At 34.6% G+C, this 25,031-nt stretch overlaps 1 protein-coding gene across 1 annotated transcript in view; it reads right to left on the bottom strand.

Annotated features, from left to right (window-relative positions):
* Positions 1-25,031, bottom strand: part of NRG4 (neuregulin 4) — a gene marked incomplete at its 5' end in the record, with an annotated part of 88,323 nt that overhangs the window by 24,095 nt on the left and 39,197 nt on the right. The window contains one exon of the mRNA XM_082837354.1: positions 3,223-3,372. Coding sequence (XP_082693480.1) covers positions 3,223-3,372 — 150 coding nt within the window. The remainder of the gene's footprint in view (positions 1-3,222; positions 3,373-25,031) is intronic.

The following is a 25,031-nucleotide window of genomic DNA, read 5'->3' as shown; positions in this document are numbered from 1 at the left end:
TTAAATCTTTTATTGTGTCTAATTTGCTATTAAAAACATATTCTTGGTTAAAAAATTTTATTGAACTAAGACATGTATTGGCTTTTAAAAAATTACAATTATTATATTTTAGGCATTACAGTTCTGTTTTGGTCTTTGTCAAATTTGCTTATTTACAAGTCTCTCATTTATTTCTTGGTATATATTAAATATATGTGTTTTATATTACGTATCTGAGTCTTCCAAAAAATAAACATTTTGAATATCTGATTTTACTATCAGTTGTTTCTGTGGGTTCTAACTCATGGTGCTTCTTTTCTTATATGTTTGGTAATCTTGTTATACTGTGAGATACTTTTTAAGGTAAAGGATGAAAGTGGGTTCTTCAAGAATTAATTTGCATTTGTTTCTGTCAACCACCTGGGGCACCGCCAGCCTGGATTATTCAACATTCCTAGCTTTTTTTCTCTAGACTTTCAGACTGCATCAGGATGCAAACCAGATAATATTTGTGATTGGAGGTTCCTTTTGTCCTTTCTTGTTCTTATATACAGTTGACCCTTGAACAATGCAGCAGTGAGGGGTGCTGACCACCACCACACAGTTGAAAATCCACATATACCTTTTACAGTTGGCCCTCCATATCCATGATGGCACATCCAGGGATTCAACCAACCATGGATTATGTAGTACTGTAGTATTTATTGAAAAAAATTTGCATATATGTGAACCCATGCAGTTCAAACCTGTGTTGTTCAAGGGTCAACTGTACTTTCATTTTTCTTTTATCTATACTTTCTACCAAAAAGGTATTGTTTAGCCTGCTCATACTAGCAATATTGCTAAATTCCGGCTCAAGCTTGCAGAGTTACTGTGTTCTAGAAGGTCTCCTCTGAAACTCTGTGTCATTAAGCATCTGTGGGGTACAACATACCATGGCACAAACTCAAGGGGTTTGCACAGGAGTTTCATTTTTAGACAATTACAGCAATGTTAAAGCTCTATGGAATAAAAAAATCCCTCTTAACAATTCCCAGTGGAATGAATATTAGATTTCCTAATAAATCCTTTGGTCATTATGTAGGACATGTATTTCTAGCTCTCTACCTCATAGGCATATGGTAGAATTGCATTTCCTGGTACCCCTTGTAATTAAGTAGGACCATGCAGCTCATTCTGGCCAATGAATCATGGCCAGACAGATCATTTCAACTCAAATATGAAACCCTCTGGCAGAGCAACCCACAGCATTCAGGATGGTGGTTGCTCCATCAGTTTGAGATTTTAAGTGACTATGATTATAAAAGCCGGTCTGCCAAATGATAATCATTATACGCTATGAATGGGAAATAGTCTTATTTTTTAAGCCACTAAACTGTTAGGGTTGATAATTACCTAGCCTATCCTGATTGATATTACAAAAGTATTTATTATCCAATCAATAACACATGAAATGCTATATTTCCAACCTGGCACTAGAGTGATTAATGAGGGAATTAGTCAGTTGGTCTTCTCCTTAGCATATTAGACCAACAAAATATTTAGAGGGATAGAATAAAATAATAAATCATTATTCATTCTTTTTCCAAACATGATTTAAAGTCAAGAGTACACCTAATTCCAAACATGGGTGTTCTGGTTATCTATAACAGTATAACAAATCAACCTGAATTTAGTGGATTAAAACAATTTATCTCTCGTGGTTTTCTGTGGGTTGACAGCTGGGCAGTTTTTGCTTGGGATCTCTGTGGTTGCAGTCAACTGGCAGCTAAATCTGGATCAACTAAAGGTTCAATTGAGCTGGATGTCTGAGGTGGCTTATTCAAATGGTGGTAGTTGACAGTGGCTGTCGGCTGAGAGATCAGCTGAGGCTGGTTCTCTGTTCTCACAAAATGGTAGCTGATTGTGTGAAAGAGCAGCGGAAGTATGAGTGACAGGAGATGGAAGCTGCCAGGCCATTTAAAGGCTATGTCCTTAACTAGAACAGCACCATTTCCACAATATTCTGTGGTCAAAGCAGACTGAATGCCTGCCCAGATTCAAAGATTTAGAGAAATAAACTCTTCCTCTTGATGTAGGAGTGGCAAGGTCACACTGCAGAAGAGCATGTGGGAATGAGAGATATTGTTGCGGCTATCTTTGGGAAATATAATCTGACACAATGAGCTTGTATTTAAATTTTTGTATCTGTAGTAAGATGCTAAAATTATGAGAGATAAAACATATTAGATTGCCTAAATAATATATTTTAGAATAAAATATGTAATACCAATACCACATATTTTAAAAGCACAATCTCCAATTTTTATTTACTCCATGGTGTAAAGTAATTCAGAATTGAGGATTTTATGAAATATAATTTTACATATGTTACTTTTCTTAGAATATAAATTTCTCAAGCCCACTGTATCTCTTTTATGACTACCCTCAGCTCCATTTTCCATTTGCACAAATATCTATGATAGCATACAGTGTGCATTTAATAAAAATTAATAGTGAGAGTTATGATACCAGATAACTCCTAAATTTAATAAATTCTATATTCACTTATTTTCACAAAACTTCAGAAAAAGCTGAAGACCAAAACTAATGAATGAAAGTAATCTTCAGTGCAAAGCGTTGCTTCATGTGAATAAATTTTCCTTTGGTCTTATGAGTTACCAGTCTTCTCAAATTAATTGCCTGCCAATTCATCTGTCTCTGCAAATTGATTTAAATCTCTATGAAGTTAGGGAACATGTCTATTTTCTTCACTATTATATTCTTTATGCTTATCAGCATAAAGTGTCTAGCACATAGTAGGCACTAAATAAAGAGCTGATCCTAGATATTAACTGTCTTAAATTTATATTTACAGCGTGTTGCATAAATTGTTTCTTTCCTTTCACAAACTCTATTTTAAATAGACCTAGTCCAAATATTTAGGTGTTTTTGGCATGATGACTTTAGTGAATGTGGATCTACCTTACTAGTTTAGAAAAGTCAAGATAAATAATGATGATGACAGTAACAAAGAATAAATAGAGACTGCTTAAGATCCTTTCAAAAATGACTTATTAATTTAATAACAAAAATAAATAAATAATAAAATTTAATAACAGTAACTCTATTAGAGAAATAACTCTAAACAGAAAAACAATCTGGAAAAATAATCTAGAGCTAAAGGGCATATTGATTATTTAGTAGGATAACTACTTTTTGCATTACTTTTTCTTTCCAAAAGCATGTTTTTATTTTGGTTACCTGCAAAGGAAGTAGAGGGCTCCAATGATAAGAGTTCCTAGAAGAACAGCCAATGCCACGAAAGCTGCAAACAGGTCACTTTTAGTTTGGATGCTGGAGCTTGGGAGAAAAACCTCTTCACAACGAGCTCCTGTATAATTTTCAATGCATCTACAGAATAAAATTTTAGATAAAGAACTGCATTCTCTGTTCCATTAACTAGTATAGAAAGCATAAGGTTTCCAGCTGGTATGAAAAAAAAATAAGACTAATTTTCAGATTGTGAACATAGAATAGGCATGCTTTCCTATAATGCTCACAGAGCTACAGTTATAATAAAACAAATTAGCATGTGCAGTCTAATCTTTGCTATCTTCCTTTTCCAGTTTTCAAATTGTTTAGAAATTCCAGAGAAATTATAGAATATTCAGTCCTTTTATCTTTTAGATTTTCAATATGTAATTATCCACACTTAAGTTTATCTGAAATTTATTTTGTTATTTCTAGTATAGATGTGGTTCTAAGTATATTTTTCCTTGACATTGCTAACTAGTTATTCCAACCCCATTTATTAAATAATCATTCCCTTTCCTACTGTTTAACAGTGCCTCCTTTAATGTATGTCAAACTTGTATAAGTAACAGCATTTCTTTATTCTTCAATGATCTATACATCTAATCTTGGGCTTCTACCATATTGCTTCAATACTGTTGCTTTATAATATGCTTTAGTATCCGGTAGTTCTACTCCTTACCTTATTTCTTTCCTTTTCTAGAGATTTTGTGGTATTTTCATTTGCCAGCCAAATATTTTAAAGCCAATTACTTTCAGCTCTTTAAAACTATGTGACCATAGAGAGAACCATAATCTTTGGTAATATCAGTCAGTTCCTTTTTCCCTGTTAATATGTTCAGAGATTATAAAACTAGAGGTTGATATGAACTAATGAGTTTGGCACCAGATCAATTTCATTATTTCATAGTTGCAGTTAAAATAAAGAATAGTATTTTAATATATACTAATGTTTGTTTATAAAGCAACCCATGAAGTTACAGAGTAAACCAGGGGTCCCCAACCTCCGGGCCACGGACCAGTACCGGTCTGCAGCGGGCCAGCAAGCGAAGCTTCATTTGCTGCTCCCCATCGCTCACATTACCGCCTGAACCATCCCCCTTCCCCAGCGGCTCCGTGGTAAAACTGTCTTCCACGAAACTGGTCCCTGGTGCCAAAAAGGTTGGGGACCGCTGGAGTAAACTACACTTAGCAATAATTTTGCGTAAAAAAAAATGTGTGTGTATATATATGTGTGTATATATATTCTTTAAGCTAGTATTACCCAAAATAGAAATATCTGTTCTACTAAATTAATTCTCCTCCTCACCTCTTTCCAGTTTAGGGAATATTTACAAATGTTATCTTCTTTTCTCCCACCCTAGTCTAACAAGGATGCAGTCCTAGAAAGTTACATGCTGAACTGATTACTAACAAAGCTTGGCAACTAATGCAATAGGCTAATAAAGCAGTATACAAATAAATAAGAGAAAAGAATATCAAGTTATAGCACAAGGGATCGATTTTACTTAAATGAGCATATGAAAGATGTTTTATGAACCTCAAGCCCTACCCGTGGTGAGGCAGTGGTGTTATTGGTTACGGCCTCCACTGAGGGGGGAGGGGTGTCAGTTTGAGCAAAGAAGCAGTTTTGATTCTCTCAAACTACTGTAAAGATGGAGTTGAGGAAACATAGAAAGGAAAAGAAAGGACAGAATATGAGTGGCAAACTGAAATGCAAGTAAAATACTTTACAAAACACAATTACCTAACGTCTAAATAAAAAATACTTATTTTTTCCAAAGATCAAGTCAGTTAAATAAGTATGAGGAGAAAAAAGATTAAATGAAAATAATTTGTTTCTTTCTCCTCTAGCCCCACATCCCACTTCCAAAAAAGGGAATAACTAACGCATAGAGAGACACACACACAGACACACACAGGCCTAGAAAGTTAATATAGAGACTACCAAAAAAATCAATACATATGTCATCACAAAATAACCAAAGAAGGAAAGGGGCATTCCACACAGTAAAAAAAAAAAAAAAAAAAAAGTTCTAAATTTTTCAAAACCAGAATTCAGTAAGTAGTAATTATTTATGACTTCCGAAGGTTTTTAAAGAAAAGATTTAGCCACTGGAAAAGTTACTGTCATCATTTTAAAATAACTCTCAGGTTTTGAAATGATATTAAAATGGGGTTCAGTTTCCATTTGAATATAGCTAGAACTCTAAAGAAATAAATTCTGAATTGAAACAGTATAATTCTTCTTTATAAGGAAGATTTCTTTTTTAAAATGCTATAAACTCATTACTCAAGGCTGTTCAAGTTTAGGTAAGATTGAACTTCAAGGAAAAAGATGACAAACTAGCTGATGTAACTAACCCTATGTGTTTACTTTGAGCTGGAAGGAGTCAAGAGAATGGTATAAATATAAGCTGAGTGGTCAGATCAGGCTATAAGCAAACAAACAAAAAAGGCATATAAAGGAAAACAATCAACACTACAGTGTTGTTCTATTGTCTTACAGCAGGGCCAAGCAAACACATGCTCTTGTGGGAAAGTCAAAAGCTGATGGTATCTTTAAATAAAGCAAAGTGAAGAATAAACACATCTTGTTATTATTTAACTAGTCAAATCAGAATTTAGAGAAAAGCAAAGAAATTTAAATATTATGCTGTTATCTAAGAAGTAGAAATGGCTAACCTAAAAATTAATTTAAAAATTTCAGATATTTATCATACAAAAAAGTAAACACAGCCTACCAATGAGTATGTACAAGGATTCCACTTTTTTTTTTTTTTTTTGCGGTACGCGGGCCTGTCACTGCTGTGGCCTCTCCCGTTGTGGAGCACAGGCTCCGGACGCGCAGGCTCAGCGGCCATGGCTCATGGGCCCAGCTGCTCCGCGGCATGTGGGATCTTCCCAGACCGGGGCACGAACCCATGTCCCCTGCGTGGGCAGGCGGACTCTCAACCACTGCGCCACCAGGGAAGCCCAAGGATTCCACTTTTAAAGCTCAAGCTCATTTATGAAAATGTTATGACCCAGTTATGACACAAATATCAAACTTTAGGCAAAGTCAGCTCCTTAAGGATAAATAAGGGTGAATTAAGAAGATTTAGACAGATAACTAAATGGTAGTACTAGACGAAGCAAAACAGAAAGGTGAGGCATTTGTACCACCATTTCATGCAGAACTAAGTAGCCTTCAGTCTTTATGTAACTTTCTTGCTAAATTATTTCCAGACATCACTTCTGCACAGACTGCCAAGTAGCAAACAGTTGTTCCACCTAATGAGGTGAATACCAAGCACTAGGGTCACACACATTCTCCTGGAACTGAAAGATGAATGCTGGAACAGGTACAAATGCTCAACTAGGTGAGAAATTCCAAAACTCAGAATCCAAGTCATATGGTGCTGGTTTTCTGTCTGAATACCACCAACAATCTTGTCCTTAAACCCAGAAGCTATGTTTAGTACACTGGACATGAAATAAACTCATTAGATTCTACAGCATTCCAGGTAAGTTGTAAGAACCAAGTTTTTAATCATGGAAACAAACAGTGCCATTTAGCTTCAAGAAAGAGTACTGGACTATGAGTTAGAAAAAACTGATTTCTTGATCCCACTCTTATGATTGTTGGCTGTGTGACCTTGGGCAAGCCACTCAAACTCTCTAAGACACTGTGAAAATCAAAATAACACCTGCTTTTGCTATTTCATAGGGCTATTGTCAGAATCAAATAATGTCTAAAAGTGACTTGAACATTTAAACACACTATGCAAGTGAAACTGAAATTAAAGTAGGTAATAAAATGCTCAAGAAAAATTACAGCCAGAAAAAGTTAAGAGCATGGAGATCAATAAATGTGTTATTATTATTAAATATTTTTCAGAAACAATAAACAACTTTATAAGAGTCCACTAACCAAATAGTGATTCAACGTCAATGCCACTTCACTTGGGCTAATCTATCCTGGAAAGAAAAAGTATAATATTGGCATATGCCAAAATTGACTTCCAAGTTTGATTCCTACTCTGTAGTAATCAAAGTTCAATCTGAAACCCATGAAAAATGGTAACAAAACCAAAATAAAATAAAACTATTAGATTGTTCAAGAAACACAAATTAACCACATGGGCTTAAATCCCTTTAGCATTCCAGGGCTAGATAACAATACACAAACATGCCAACATCCTATGAAACTCCTACTAGATTTTTAGAAGCCAAGAATTCAGGGAAGACTGACTCTTTTATTAGCTAGTGCCATAAATGAACTTCACTAAGCATTTATTAGATTCTTAATAGTACCTAGAGATACTTAGCTAATATTCGATCTTGCAAAAGTTTTAATATTTATATGATATTAGCACCAATTAAAACCAATAACTAGTATGCTTCAAGTGTGTAAGTATAATCTAAGTCTAGTAAAAAAGCAAAATCTATTAGGTTCTTCCAAGATTGACTATGAACAAGATAATTCATGTGCTGAAATGGACTACAGACTATATCTGTATATAAATGAATAAAACATCCTGCATAGAGAATAATTCATATTTGTCATTATGTACGGTATTGTTATAATTTTATTGTGAAGGGTTATAATTGTTTTGCTTAAGTAAATCACTGTGAAAATGTGAAATATTTTACTTACTGAAACTAGCTAAAGCACAGTGAATGAAGGAAGCATGTAAACAAATGATGAGCAGCAGTAGTTTAAAACACAACCTTCATTACTGAATCCATGCATTGGCTATTCTTTTCCGATTAAGACTTTTTGGGAGAGACACCCATAGAATGCTGCCGGGTTCACCAGAGTACTTGGGGAAAATTTTGTGATTAAAAAATGTTTCTTAAATGTTGTCTTCCTCCATGTGAGAAAAATAATTATCTCAATTCTCACCCTATTTTGCTTTCCTCAAGAAAAAAAAAAAAAAATCAGGGAGGAAATCCAAAACTGCTCTTGACAGATAAGGTATATATATGTTTTAAAAAAATGACCAGGGAGGAAAAGTAAAACTACAAGCAGAAAATACATATATATTTTTTGTATTCTATTTTGTTATGATCCTTGGTGTAAAAAATACACATATATTTGTATATACAAAGATTTATTTATACATAAAAACTGGTATAGGTCAGTTCTTCCTTTCTTTTAAGTAATAATTTCAGTAAATATAAAGCTATATTTAGAATTTATAAATGATAAATTATAAATGGGTCTTCCAATTGTAGACATTTTTCACGTGTTTTGGTAAAACTTAAAGGACATCAAGACCATAAATCCAGGAACAAATGGAAAGACTTACGCTCTTAAATCACCAGACACTCAGTTAAACCACAGTTCTAAACGGACAATATTCATGCTGGCATCTTACCTTCCCAGGCTTCAGGTCTCAACAACCTTCTAATGCAGGGAAAATCTCATGCCCCAACTTGGAATAAGACAAAGAGAAGCCAGCATCAGTTCACTTCCTGACAAAAGAAGTTAAGTATTAGAGCTGAACAAAAGTCACAGTTGTCACTTTGCATGGTATTCCTATGTTGAAAATGAAATCTTACTGGTGAGAAATTGGGATACTTTTCAGGGGCCTTTCAAAGGAAATAGTGGATGAAAAGACACTATCTAAAAGGATAACCAAAATTCAGAAGCAAATGCGTAATCTGATATAACTTATTATGCAACAAATAAGAAGAAAATGAAGGAGCTTTAAAGGAGGACATTCATTATCTTTCACTGGCATTCTGCTTCCTAGAACAGCAATGAGCTAACCTGAGTTAGTTCTGAAGAGCAGCTTCTACTCTTGAACAAGTGACACAATTGAGTAAGACAAATGCTGGTGGAAGACAAGCAGACCTAAGAGAGCAGTTATGTTTCCACTGTTTCAAAACCATATTCTGCTATGTTTGACAAGCAGATGATCTGGAAAAACATGGTTTCAAGAAGATTGATCCTCTTTTAAGTTTTTGTTCTAAGCATGGTGAGGTCAAGAAAGATATGTCAGTTGTTTCTGCTGAGAATACTAATGAAAAAGCTTTATCAGAAGTAAGGTTACTAATATGAAAAGTGTTAACAAAATGCATAGCTAAATAGAGCAGCTGTTTCGTGCTTTTTGCAACTGTTCTATTATCAGCTTCAAGGCTGTGATTTCCTTTCTGTAAAGGTATTCTGAAGATCAATCTAAATCCTGATGTTTAATAAAGCATATTGTACAGTGCCCAAAGTCAAAGTCAAAAGGACTTTGTTCTGATTAATATCACAGTAGCATTTTGAATTTTTTTTCTTTGAACCATAACCTTCTACTAAATTTACAGATGAAAAAACAGAAGTCTTACCTAAAAAGAGTGCCAAGAACTAGCCTATGGTAACCAACTGACCTTAAGAAAACTTTAAAATTTTATGTGGTTAATAAAACAACTCATAAAACCCAGATGATTCCTTTTGGAAACTGAGTTTAGTAAAAAGCACACTGAGGTCCAGCAAAACTGTGGACAGACACACACGCAATATACAATTAAAAGAGGCAACGTATCAAATGCAGAAGCACAATAAATGTTGATTTTCTTACATTTTTCCAATTGTGATTCTCAACCTCAATTATTTTACTTTCATAAAACAAGCCTTTCATATATTATAAGTTGGTACTCCTAAATTGCCTCTCTTAAATAGAATTCAGTCTTTATTTTATCACCTGACAAATGATGATTTCTACCTAGCCAACACTGACTGTTGTGGATAGGGGACAAAGCCTGGCTTCTGTCAAGGCAGCAGGGGCCTGCTTTGGTCTGAGCTTGTGGCCCTCTGGGAGAATTCTGGTGATCAGGCTCAGGGAACTGGAGCTTACTAAGTCACTCTGGGTAACTATACCAACAGATACCCCTTTGCCTGATGTCTTAAAACTCCACCTCCACTGTGCAATGATTGGCTTCAGGGTGATCACAAGAAGCCTGGAGGAAAGTGAGGCAGCAAGGAAAGGCCTCATCCAGCTAGTGATGCAAACATAGGTGAAGACAAATCCTTTCCCCCATCCTTGCTCCACGAACCTATAAAGTTCTAGTTGGAAGGTTGAAAGATTAGGGGCTTTCTGACATTGTGCCCAAGTTGGCAAAGAGGACAAGGGCTGGAAAGGGCTTCTGCCTGGATTGTTCTCAGTGAAAGACTTTGAAATAGACAAGAAAGATTGTTAGGTGCCATGTCTAATGACCCTTCTGAGTTATCTGATTCTGTGGGGGCCTGTGCTTTCCATTGTCTTTGAGCTATTTTACAAACTCTGTAAATTGTAGAAAACCTACAATAAGTAAATTTTGTCCAGTATAATACAAGAGATTTCCCTGTGGATATTGGTAAGTATTTAGTATTTCATTTCAACATGGCTGATCACCTATACTTACATGTGTGTGTTGTTTTTGTTTTTGTTTATGGCTATGCCATGCAGGCCCTCGGCAGTTAAAGCCCAGAGTCCTAACCACTGGACAGCCAGGGAACACCCAAGTATGTGTTGTTTGAATTCATCTTTGAGTCAGTTGTAATGTCTTATTGGTTCCCTTGTTAATGAATGAGTTAAATATGTCTTTGACACATGTTCATTTTATATTTGTATGAAAATCATGATTTTCCCTTATATAAAAATTTATTTTTTTACCAGTTTGAAGGTTGCCCACTGAGATGGATTCATCTGACAGAGCTAGTTAAATGGAGTTGCCAGTGAAGTGCACCTCCTTAGTAGCTTAAGCCCAGGCATGTCTTTTCCTGGCTCCCAGAGGTGAATCCCACTCACCAATAGAACTTAAAATTTGCTGGTTCTCTGTTTCTCTAGCTTTCTTTCCCCTCTCCACTAACTTTATGTTTTATTTTTTTGTCGTTGGTTTAGTTACTACTGATAAGTTATTTTCCCATTAGTAAGAGCAATGGTAAGAAGTTTGGTTTTATAGTTTGACAATCTGATGATCTCTGTAAATGGATAATAGAGATCTACTCAACCAGGTGAAAGGATAGAGAAACTGGTTTGTCAGACTCTTATTAAAAATTTATTTCTCTATTTTTTAGCTCAAATCAATTAAAAATTACATACCCACTGGGAAGGAGAGTACCTCTTCGACATTTGGACCAGTGAGATTTTATGTTTCTGTGTTTACTTGATCTGTGCCAAAGTTATAGATCTGAAGTTATAAGCTCTCTCTGTACCTATGTGTCAAACTCAGAAAGGCCTTTACCTCTTACTCTGTGTGAAATTTCTTTCTTTCTCCAGAGGATACTAAAAAATGATAGCATAAAGACTCTTAAATTAAAGAAGCTCTGTTCTGATTGACTTACAGAGATAAACAAGCTCTTACATAAATTCAGTATTGCTAAAATTACCAGAATAGGAAATCGAACTTCTAATACTTTATTTTTTAAAATTTTATTGAGGTATAGTTGATTTACAGTGTTGTGTTAATTTCTGCTGTACAGCAAAGTGACTCAGTTATACATATATATTCTTTTTCATATTCTTTTCCATTATGGTTTAATCACAGTTTATTGACTATATTAATAATTCCCTGTGCGAAACAGTAGGACCTTGTTGTTTGAACTTCTAATGCTTTAAACGTACTAAACTTAAATAAAATTCTTCTCGCTAAAACTAAGAAACATTTTAAGAATCCAAGTTCACATTAATAAGAGTAAATCTTTGGTAAACAATACTAGCTTAATAATTTTGGCTTAATAAAACAGCTATATCTTTATCAGTATTAGGTATAACAGAAGCATATATTTTATTCCACTTGGGCTTGCTTTTCCTAAAATTATACAGGTTTACTGATCAAATAAGCTAATATTACTCCTACATATTATTAAAAACTATGAAAATGAAAACTATTCAATTAAATTCAATCATTATTCTGACAAACATTTATTTCAACCATAATTATGTTCTGTAGTATTTATGTTTTGTAGTAGATAATTTCTAAGGTAAAAGCTTGAATTTATATTATTTTTTTTTTAAACATCTTTAGTGGAGTAAAATTGCTTTACAATGGTGTGTTACTTTCTACCTTATGCGGCTGCTTCCCACTAGCTAGCTATTTTACATTTGGTAAGGTATGTATGTCCCTGCCACTCTGAATTTATATTAAATTGAATTAATGGATATTATTAGACACAGATAATTTTTAAGTAAGATAGAATACTGAAACATTAATCATTAAGTATAATTTCAAGTTTATATAATTTTGCTTCTGAAGGTTACAGCTTTGGTCATGTTAATGAGCATATTCATTTCTGCCACGTTAAGGAGTCATAGAAGAGATGTGTGTGGCAGTAGAAAGTTGTAATATGTGAGTTCATGACTTTGCAAGTCTACTAAATTGCTTGTGTATGCCATACAGTTCTAAATTATCCACTACCCCAGTGTTCTCTGTGAAACAGAAGTTAGTTATAGTTACTTGGCTGAAAGATATGAGTAATGAGACTATACTTGGAACAACTGTGACGGAGAAACACAACTCTGTGTGTACTTTTGTTTTCCAAGGGTAGATGTGTCTGGAAGCAGCAGTTTGCAGTAGTTCTCAGGCTTTTTAGTCTCTAGTCCAAAGGACTCTAGGACTTACTGAGGACTCCAGAGAGCTTTTGTTTACATGGGTTAAGAAACTATTGGTATTTAGTATATTGGAAAGTGAAATATAAATTTACAAAAATACTTTTATTATTTTATTGAATTTACAAATACTTTATTGATTCACTTGAAGATAATAATATGAACACACAGTGTGTTATAAATAACATCTCAGTATTATAAAAATGGCTTCAACGGGTAAAACCCCTGAAAGAGAGCCAGGTCAGTTTGTTCTAATTAGAATGTGGGAAAGTGTAGTGAACAGAATTTAGAAAATAAACTTTATTTTGTCCCATTGATGAAAGAGTTTATTAAATATTAGTTCTCAGGCACCTATCTTAACCAAGTGCCAAAATCTCCTCTGACAACTTTTTTGATTTTGTCTTCTCAAAATTGGATCCTAAATATAGAAGAAATAAAATAAAAAGTCACCCAAAACTGTATTTGAGATTTCTCAGAGAAAACCCAGAAAATCACAAATTTTCTTTTAAAAACAGAGATGATAGAAATAATTGTAACAGTAAAATAATGAACAAAAATCTATTAAATTTCCTGGGAGATCTGTCAATGCCTTTGCTGCACATAATTTTTTTTCTTTTTTTTTCGGCCGTGCTGTGCAGCGTACAGGATCTTAGTTTCCCGGGGATCAAACCCGTGCCCCCTTCAGTGGAAGCACAGAGTCCTAACCACTGGACCATGAGGGAATTCCCGGTCCACAGTGTTTTTAATCTCAGGGCAAATGCCAATCAAAACTCTTATTAAATAGTTGTACACTATACTTCCAACAGAGAATGTTACCCTTATTCACCCTGATATTATTAACTGGCTCACAGCCATTACATATCTGTCATCTATGTAGTTTTGTTTTAATGAGATGCGTGGCAGAAGGCACTGCTACAGGCTATAAGGCAGGGTTTGTATTCTGAACTAAAAAGGACAGTCCCAGAGCCTCATGGACAAAGAATGTACCAGGATTGCAAATTTCTGACACTTAAAAAAAAAGATTCTTGGGTACAAGCTTCTGAGGTGACTGGACTGAATCAGGATTCTTTATAGTTCAAAATCAGACAGCCTCGTGAAAGCAGGTTGTTAACCCAAGATCTCAAGGAGCACAGGACTGAATGAATTGATGAGAATTTATTGTGGTTATTTGTTTAGGACAGTGTTAATACTGTAATGATCTATTTTTCTTATATTAAAAAAAAATCCTTCTCTTTTTTCTTAAGCTATCCATAACCCACAACAATTTAGTAAATAGTACTTCTGTAAAATGCAACAAAATACTTTGAAATGTTATCTGATTCTCATTAAGCATCCCCTGACTCACAAATTCAGAAACTATTACTGAGTCTCCTTAATCTTCATGGCAATATAGTTATTTGCATATGTCCAACAAGAACCCGTTCTTCTTTTCATTAGGACAAAACTGGACAAATCATTTGATCAACCAAGGCCTCCCATGGACTATCGTTTCTGAGAATGACTCTCTTTGAATTAGGTAAGTCAAGCCACTTTTACAAAACAAAAGCTGACTTTACATATGGATCCAAAATCTACAAAGCAGTAAAAATGGCCTGGTACCTGGCTTATAGGTTCAAGCCCTCAGGAGGTAAGGAAGTCACTTATTGGCAGGCCAAGAACCTTAGCAAATTTGGGGGACTCTGAGAAAAGAGAAACTCACCAAATTTACAGGTACTCTACAAGTGAAATCTGGTATAGTTAGTTTCTTAGGCTTGGTTTTCTAGCCCCACAACAACAAATAATAGAGGCTTATAAAGTCAATTCCAAGATTCTTTATGAAAACTTTCAAACAGAAGTTAATTTTGTAACTGTCATGGATGTTCAGTACTGAATTGCAAAATTCAGTAATTCTATATATTTAACTAATGCTCTTAGTGCACTAGCAGTTTTTACACCAAGAGTAATTTTTTGGGATTATATAACTACAAGGGATTTTCACTTTCCAATATAGAATAATTTTTTGGGATTATATAACTACAAGGGGGAAGACCGTTATGAAAATTATGAAAGACTTTGAAACAGACCAAAAAAAAAAAAAAGACTACTGGGTGTTCTGTCCAATCCATCCTTCTGGATGATCTGATTCTTTAGGGGCCTACATCTTTCATTGTCTTCCAGCTGTTTTACAACTCTGTAAATTATAGAAAACTTAGAGTAATACAAATGATTCTTTTCCATAGAAATTCAAATGAATTTTGTCTGGTGGAATACAATTGATTATTGCCCTGTAGATATTGAATAGTTTTGCATGTATTTGTAAACTTCTTTCAGCATTCCTGATTATATATGCATCTGTTGCTTTGAACTGGTTTTAACATCTTACTGGTCCCCTCATTAATTAATGAACAATGTCTTTCATGTGTTCATTTACATTTGTATGAGGTCAGGCCTTCACCGTTTTTTAAAAAAAATTATGTTATAACATCAGGAAGGCTGACCCAAGGCTACAGAGCCTGGGAAGGTTCTTATCCCTCCAATTAGGTTGCAAAGATAGAGGGGAGCAGAAACTACATGATCATATCTGGGAATTTTATGACACATTAGGCCTTGAGGGTACCTTACACCACACTATCATTTGACTTTCAGACAATGACCTTCAAACATGTTTTCAGGAACATATTATATGTGAAAATTAAAGGTAAGATAAAAGTCATGATAAAACAAACTACCCTGGATCAAACTCTTTTACTAGAAAAGAACCATACTTTTGCAATTTTTTCTACTACCCTATTTTTAACAACTAAGTATGTAAAAGTAAAGAAAAATGTAATTTCTTTCAGAATCAAAACATGCCATGGCATACGACCCAGCAATCCTGCTACTGGGCATATACCCCGAGAAAACCATAATTCAAAAAGAGTCCTGTACCACAATGTTCACTGCAGCTCTATTTACAATAGCCAAGACATGGAAGCAACCTAAGCATCCGTCAACAGATGACTGGACCAAGAAGATGTGGCACATATATACAATGGAATATTAGTCATAAAACGAAACGAAATTGAGTTATTTGTAATGAGGTGGATGGACCTAGAGTCTGTCATACAGAATGAAGTAAGTCAGAAAGAGAAAAACAAATACCATATGCTAGCACATATATATGGAATTTAAAAAATAAATAAAAATAAAGACGCAGATGTAGAGAATGGACTTGAGGACACAGGGAGGGGGAAGGGTAAGCTGGGATGAAGTGAGAGAGAGGCATGGACTTATTTATACTACCAAATGTAAAATAGATAGCTAGTGGGAAGCAGCCACATAGCACAGGGAGATCAGCTGGTGCTTTTTGACCACCTAGAGGGGTGGGATAGGGAGGGTGGGAGGGAGACGCAAGAGGGAGGAGATATGGGGATATATGTATACGTATAGCTGATTCACTTTGTTATAAAGCAGAAACTAACACACCATTGTAAAGCAATTATACTCCAATAAAGATGTTAAAAAAAAAATGCCATGGGTTAATTTCTGCCACATGTACACTGTAATATAACAGGAAAATAATCTCAAAAATAATATAAAAAGGAATGTCAAGCAATAAATCAACTGTAATTTCTTTTATCTTACAAACAAGTAAATGATAAATTAGTAAAATCCATCTAGATTGGGCCTAACAAATTTAGTGGCAGCTTTGATGAGATATGGGTAAAGGACTTCCTAATAGCTAGGCAATTGGTGGCATGAGATTCAGCTGCTCTCAATTCTCTTTCTGCAGATAAAGTTAAAACGCCAATATCTTTGGGAAAACTAATACATTAAGCTACACTGTCATTTAAATCTCCATGTGTACGGAAATTTTCAGAAAGAATTTTTAAAACAGAAAGAACATGGAAAGAATGTATAATAGAAGGAAAAGAATCATGACACAAAAAGAGGTAAAAAGATAAAATTTTGCCACTTCACACTTGGCCCCTGATTAACAACCACCTTTTTCTTGGACAGAAATTAGAATACGTGTTCCTAAGAGAAGTCTTGGGTACACAAAGGTAAGAAGGAGTACAGCAGTAGAAAGGGCTAATGGCCTGAAATAAGTTACTCAAACTTGGGGCCTCACACCCTCTAAAAGGGACCTTGGGATGATCCAATGAGATCATGTATTTCAAAGCACCTGGCATATCAAGGTGATCAAAAATGTTTATGAACAAATAAATGATTGAACAAACTCTTGAATATGAGCTGTGGCCTGACTGTTTGTTGTTTTCCTAATTTTATGAATGGTGTTAGCAGAGAAAGTCTGAGAAGGAAATGAATAAATAAATGGAAAAAGGAATAATGCAAATTAGACACAATAAACAAAAGCCTAGTATGTGGATTTCTGAAATTTATTTGTAAAACCAGAGTAAATTATATAGAGTATCTGATTAACTACAAAATATACTATATACATACGAATCTATGAAGATGTATAATAATTACTCAGTTTTCTGAAATTTCTTTAAAAAGTGTGAGGTAGTTACACATACATTTTCTTTAAAAGTGAGTAAAAAGCTAATGATATGACTGAAAATCTAAAACTTGTGCTATATTTTCTTCCTATTGTATTAACATTCTCAGTTGAAGTTCGAAAACAATAGTATCCTTTTACTCCAGACTATAAATTACAGTAAATTCTTATAATGACAACATAAGTCCATAATAGAAATGCTGACACCTGAATAACAGTGGAACAGCTCAGCATAGCTATAGTTAGGCAGTAATAGCATTAGCCTGTGCTTATATCAGCAAAACTCTTTATATTATTCTTTTCTTATCTCCAAATTGAATGGATTTTGACACCCCCTCCCTTTCTTTTGTAGTTGGGCTAACTCTCTCTCTGCATATAAAATACATTTATATATACCCACAAACATATCTTACTTCTATATTTCCAAGCAATGTATTATGTGGGAAATACAATTTTCTGTTTTAATGAACCTAAATATGTAGGTTTAGAGTGAGAACACACAAACAAATAATTCTATCTTGGTGCCATTTTGAAAATATTATTTGTCAAGATCAAAATAGCTGAAATTTAACTGTTTTTACTATTTTTATCTGATAATCTTATAACCCATTCAAAACACATATATGAGAAAGAATTTTGCTTCAAAAGAGTCCACAATCTAAAACTGGACAACATGAACCAACTGTTCAGTAGTAAAACAAATTAGTTTCAGAACAAACATTAACTGATAAGAATGCATTTCAAGGATTTTTTTTACTAGGCACATAAGAAACTGTCAGCTTTCCCAAAATATCTTGACTCCAGAGGATAGTAAAAGCGAAAATAGAGATTAGTGAAAGGAATAGTGGGGGTGTACTGAAAAATATTGGATAAACTCAAAATAAATAAAAAAGTTTTCTTTGAGGACTTCTTAACTGATGTTAATTAGTATAATCAAATACAGCAAACCAATAGATAGTATGAGGAAGAATACCCCCAGTATGAATGTCAGACACAATCTGGGGTATTTCCAAACGAAATGGCAAACGTTCAAGGTTATCTCTGGCATCATTTCACCTCACTTTTCAGTTTTCTGTTGCCACATGGCACCCACTCCCGAAGCCTTGAGTCTTAAAAGGTACTTAGGACATCCTACTGCAGTGATATCCAGAAAAGATCCCATGCTCCAGACCACTCTCTGCCCCCTCCATCCATCAGAGACACTTCGCTCAGTTCTGATAAATTGATTCCTAATACTAAGTAATACTAATGACCAAAGCATTAATCCTTGGAGGATTATTTGCATATAACAGAGGACCTCACAATTCACAGAAAATAATCAAGTCACATCAGTCAAGATCTTTACACATTTAGCTAGATTTGGGTAATAATAATTGGCTACATTTATTCCCACTAAAGGGAAGTTGAGCAATTAATCACCTAAAGAATTTAGATATCCTCAAGGAAAAGTTTCTATATAACTAAGGCTCCTCCCAATTTAGATCATTGTTAGAAAAAAAGGACTATTTCATATTCTAGCTTGAGAAATACACATCTATCCTTTAATCCTTACCAATGTTATATATGTTATTCTTTATCATTTAATTACGTGTGTTTGAGACAATAATGCTCCTTTTCCTTAATAAGACTGGAAATATGGCAGAAACAGCTAGATATCCCCTACTCCCATTATCCTTTTATCCTTTCTCTTCTCCAATTACAGAATCCTTAGCTAGGCACAGGGCTGCATGAAATAAAGATTGCATTTCTAAATCTCACTTTAACTGAGGTATAGCCATGTGACTAGGTTCCAACTAATAGAGTGTGAGAAAAGTGATGGGTGCAACTTCCAACTTCGAGAAAATATCCTTAAAAGGAGTAGAAGTGTCTCCTTTTCTTCCCTCCTACTTTTTGAAAAGATGTAATCCACAGATTCTAAAATATCTGTGAGAAATATCAAAAGAAGCTGAGGTGGGGCAGGCGCTACAAAATAAGAGCTTGAGGGACTATGAAGGAGGGAGAACTCCGTGTGTACCATTTGCTTCCTGGAAGGTGAAAGGCTCATTTTGACTTCCAAGAATCTGGTTTCTTGTTTGCAGTGGCCTGAGAAGGAACCAGGAGCACAGGAATGGTGAGACACAGTGGCAGAAATGTGCAAGTATGCAGAGCATGGAGGAAATATTGAACCTGTGAGCCCAACTTCTGGAAGGCAGCTAGGAGACAAACTTCAGCTAATCGTGACATGATTGCAGAGGCACTGGCAAAAGCGCAAGCAAGGAGCACTGAATATATTCAACTACAGAACAAAGACTAAAACAGATGAGGGAAAGTAGTGACAAAACAAATGAAAATGTCATATACTCTGACAAAGTAGAAATTGTACCATTTACAAAAACTGGGAAGAGAGTAAGGAGGATAGGGGTAAAGTGAGGACTGAGATCTAAAGCATACGTTGGCTGGCAGTCGCGGCATGTATTTAACATTGAAACATCAAGTAGTAGAGAAGTATAAGCACATTAAAGATTTTTTAAAAAACTGAAAATGTAAAGCAGAAACTAACATACCATTGTAAAGCAATTATACTCCACTAAAGATGTTTTTAAAAAAAACTGAAAAAGAATATCACTGTCTAAAACTAAAGGGAGAGGCGGGGAGAAGAGAAAGGATGCTCATCTTCATCACCGTTCATAGTAGGGAATTAATAGATGCTACCTAAAGAAATGGGGTGGGAGGATTTGGAAAGATGACAGGAACAAAAAATAACATGGCTGAATTAAAACCAAACACGTGCTGCACCAATAAATAAAAAGGGGTTTCAAAGAAAAAGATGCTCATATTGATCACGATGCTAAACTCAACTCTATGCTGCATTTATGAGGCATATCCAGAATAAAGTAATTTAGAAAGGAAGAAAGTGGAAGATAGAGGAAAGGCAACCAGGGGTCATGATTTTAATATTAGACAAGGTAGAATTCAGGCCTAAAAGCATTAAATTAGATGAAGAAAGGTACTTCCATAATACAAAGATCTAACTCACAATGAAGACATAACAGTTATTAATATCTTCACAGAAAATAACAGAGCAGCAATAACCATGAAATATTAATTGCAAGAGATAGAGGAAAAGCCAGAAACAAGAGTAGTAGTAGAAGACTATAATTTACTTCTCACAGTCCATGACAAATAAAATAGACAAAAATTATGTAAGAATAAAGAACCAAATAATATAATTAAGATGCCCTGATTGACACATTAAACTTTTTGCCTTAAAAATAGTGTAATCCTTCTATATAAATATCCAAGGAATAGTTCAAAATACTAAATATTAAACCACTAAAAATCAAAACAGAACCTTAATAAATTCCAAAAGGGAGAAATATTACAGAGACCATCCTGATAATATTGCAGGGAAAAAATGGAGATAAATAAAAGCAGAAAACAAAAGGTCTTTCCAAGTGGAAGTTCCTTGGGTCAAGAGGAAATTAAGAGCAAAATTATAGCATTTCTAGAAAATCACAAATACTAGAATCTATAGGATACGGCTAAAGCAGTGTTCAAAGCAAAGTTCATTAGTTCTAAATACTTACATTAATAGGAAAGAAAAACTGAAAACAAGTTAATAAGTCCTCTTGATTAAAAACAATGATATAATAATTAAAAGGGAAATAGAAGAACTTAAGATAAAGGCAGAAATAAATGGGTTAGAAAACAGAAAAAAATAAACCCAACAATAAATAAATCTATGAGCTAGTTCTCAGTAAAATAACTTTGGGAGAAAGCACATTGTGGTGGATTAAAGATGGCCGTAAAGTCTTTGTCACTCTCCTCATTGAGTGTCAGTCTACTTCCCCTCCCCTTGAATCTATGACTTGTTTTGGGAAGGAGAATGTAGGAGATAATGCTTCATAATTTTCAAAGTTACACCTTGAAAGAGATCTGCCTGCACCTATTTGAATATTCCCTCTTGATCTCTATGTGAGAAGTCTGACTACCCTGTTGGGACAGAGACTTGAATCCACTTTGGATGTTTCAGAAACCACCAAGCCCCTAGCTGAACACAGCCCTATACGGCATAGAGGAGAAGAAAAACCCAGTATCACTCTGCTTGAATTCCTAATCCACAGAATCGTGTGCAAATTATAACATGGTTGTTGTTTTAAGCCACTGAGTTTTAGGATGTTACACAGAAACAGATAACCTTAGAATAAGGTGTTGGTGCAACTAAAAACCTAAAATCTGTGGCATTAGATTTGAACCAACAATACGTGGAGCCCTCAGGGGCAGAGACTGTTGGTAGAGACTACAAATATGGTGAGGAAATGCTACTGGAAGCTGAATGTAGCCTAATGAGTGACCTTTTGATACCATGTGGAGTAGAACTGCCTACATAAGACCAGTACAAATTCGTGTTCCATGAAATTATGAGCAAATAAAATGGTTGTTTTTAAGTTACTGATTTTTAGAATGGTTTGTTATACAAAATAGATAACCGAAATACAAATGCATAAGACATGATAAAGGAAATATAACCACAAAGATGAAGAATATTTTTTAAAATCATAAAAGAGGCTATTTTAATAAATTCTTTACATATAACTTTGGAAATCTAGATGAATTGGATAATTGTATAACAAAATATAATTTACCAAAAATGACCCCAGATGAAATACAAAACAGGCTGATTTCCAAAGAAGAAAATCCAAACAGACCATTCTCCATACAACAAATTTGTCAAGGAGCTATCCCTAAAAAACTAGACCCAGACAGTTTCATAGAGAATTCTACCAAACTTTAAAGATTAGATCATTTTGATGCTAAACTGTTCCAAAGCAGTTACAGAACAAAAAAGAAAGAAGAAGGAAAATACTCAAATTCTTTCAATGAAATAGGATAATCATTGATCCCAAAACCTAACAAAGATTTTACAAATAAGAAAACAATAGGCCAATCTCACTTACAAATATCAAAGCAAAAATCCTAAATAAAATGTAAGTAACAAGAATCAGCAGACCGCTAAAAGAATAAGTGAGTTGTATTCCAGGAGCACAAAAATGGCTCAAAATCAGGAAATCTAACAACATAATTCATCATGTAAGTAAAGTTGAAAACAAAAAACACAATCATGTTCATAAACTCTGAAAAGGTATTTGATAAAATTCAACAACCATCCTTGACAACAACGACATTTGATGAATGTGAGAGGTTTCACTTCTGGGTATGACTTGCTAAGATGCTACAGGATGACCACCACTCCCAGCCCCTGCAGAAAACTCTGAAGATCTGGACAAAATATGAAAAGCAACTACCTGAAAGTCCCAGAGAATGAACAAATACAGAGTCTATTGGGGAGTTCATGCTCTGTTGAAGGAAGAGAGGCAATGAGATAGTGTAAGTTCCTATTTCTGCAGCTTTTAACCTGGGGCTGAGTGTGGCTTAAGTAGTGAGTAGAGCAGCAGTGGGGCTTTACATGGAAAAACTCTTTCTGGTCTGGGAAACCAGAAAACAGAAGCTAAGAAGCCATAAATGCTGAAAGAGTGGGAGAATCCTAGATGAGAAAAAGCCAGAGAGGGGATCCCCAAATTCTGTCTACACCTAGCTCAAACTGACCCCTGAACCATGCATGCTCAGAACAAATTCAAAACCACCTAGGTAAAAACAAAGTATCAGAACAGAGACTGAAGCTACCAAATAAGAGACAGCGTTTGCAGTAAACACAGAAAACCATGCTCATCAGAGAGAAATAACAGAATTTAGAATCTCCACAATTTAACACTCATGTCTAAGAAACAATCCCAAATTACCTAGCATACAAAGAACCCCCCCCGCCAAAAAAAAGAGAACATTTTCAAGAGAAAAAAAGATGAACTGAGTTCAAAGTTAAGATGAATCATATATTGGAACTCAAAGCCCAGAATTTTATTTTATTTAATTTTTAATTTAGCCGCACGGCTTGGCTTGTGGGCTCTTAGTTCCCTGACAAGGGATTGAACTCTCACCCTTGGCAATGAAAGTGCAGAGTCCTTAAAAGGCTAGAATTTTTTAAGCCACTAATACGACTATCTTTAATGAAGTAAAGCAAAACATGTTTGGAGTGCATGAAAATCTCAGCAGAAAAATTGGAGGTCTCAGCAGAGACACAGAAACAAACAAACAAAAGGAAATCCAAGAACTGGAATTAAAAAAAAAATTCAACAAAATAGAAATACATGGGTACTTACTAACATGATAGAATTTATCTACCTCACAACCAAATGTTAGCATCAGGTTTACTGGTGGAAATACTAAAGGCATTCCCACTAAAGTCAAAACAAAAAAAGGACACCATTGCCCTCACTATTATTTAATATTGTACTGAAGGTCCTAACAGTGCAATTATATAAGATATAGAAATAAATGTCACAGCAATTAGAAAGAGGTAAGTACTATTTATAGATGCTATGATTGTATACCTTGAAAACCCAAGGGAATCAAATGAAAAACTCCAACAAATAGAAATATAATTCAATAAGAGAGTGGAGGAAAATTAATATATAGAAATCATCAGCTTTGTTACTTATAAACAATAATTAGAGATAGGAAGAAAAGGTCTCAATCACAAGAGAAACAAAATGATGAAATAACTAAGAGCAAATTTAAGAAATATGTAAAAACTATTTGAGGAAAACTTTTGAAGATATTCTAAGTAAAACAGACTCAACTTCAGAAGCATAAGTTCTAAGTTAATTTATGAATGTAAATGTTATCCCAATATCCAAAGACAGAAACTATAAAGTTCCTGAAGGAAACATAGGTAAATTCTATGGTTTGATGATCTGCTAGGAGGACTCAAAGGACTCAGCATGTAGTTGTACTCTTGGCTGTGATTTATTACAACAAAAGGATACAAAACAAAACATGCAAAGGGAAAAGGCACATCGGTTGAAGTCCAGAGGAAATCAGGCAAAAGCTTCCAAGTGTGCTCTCCTAGCAGAGACACAAAGGACATACTTAAGTCCTCTAGCAATGAACTGTGACAATATATGTGAAGTTTTGTCTACCACGGAAGCTCATCAGAGACTAAATGTCCGGGACACATACTAGAATTGCAGACTCTCAAAAGGAAAGCATGTATTCAGCATAAACCACACTATTTATAGAAACAATCTAGGCACAGTGAGACACCCTTATGATATAAGAAGTATGTATAAATATACGGAACTGTTTACCAGCCAAGTTCCCAGACACCAGCATGGGTCAACTTTACAAACAGGTCCTTCTAAGAACAGCAGTCACAGGACTGCTGTGTTAACTGTTTTCTGCACTTCTTGAATATGAAGAGCCTAATTATCAGTCAACATCCAAAAACCATACGAGATTGATAAAATTAACTATGTAAAAATTTAAAAAACCTTATTTGTGGCCAAAATTCACTAGGAGTAAAGTTACAGATAAGTGAAAATTTATGAAACTGTGAAAGAATTTTTACAACTCACATCTCAGACAAAAAGATACTATATCTTTTTATAAATCCTTATTATATAAAAAGCCCCGAAAAATGAATCCTAAAAGGAGTACAACTTAATAGAAAAACTGAAAAGAAAAAAAAAACATTGACAGAAAAAGAAATACAAATGTCTCAACCTCACCTACGATAAGATAAATGTGTCAGACAGAGAAAGACAAATATCATATGATGTCGCTTATATGTGGAATCTAAAAGAAGGGTACAAATGGACTTATTCATAAAACAGAAATAG

The sequence above is a fragment of the Leucopleurus acutus genome, assembly GCF_964270905.1.
Source record: "Leucopleurus acutus genome assembly, chromosome: 1".
In the NCBI taxonomy this organism is placed as follows: Eukaryota; Metazoa; Chordata; class Mammalia; order Artiodactyla; family Delphinidae; genus Leucopleurus; species Leucopleurus acutus.
Note: the sequence above shows the minus strand (reverse complement) of the source record. Positions and strands in the feature narration are given on the sequence as shown.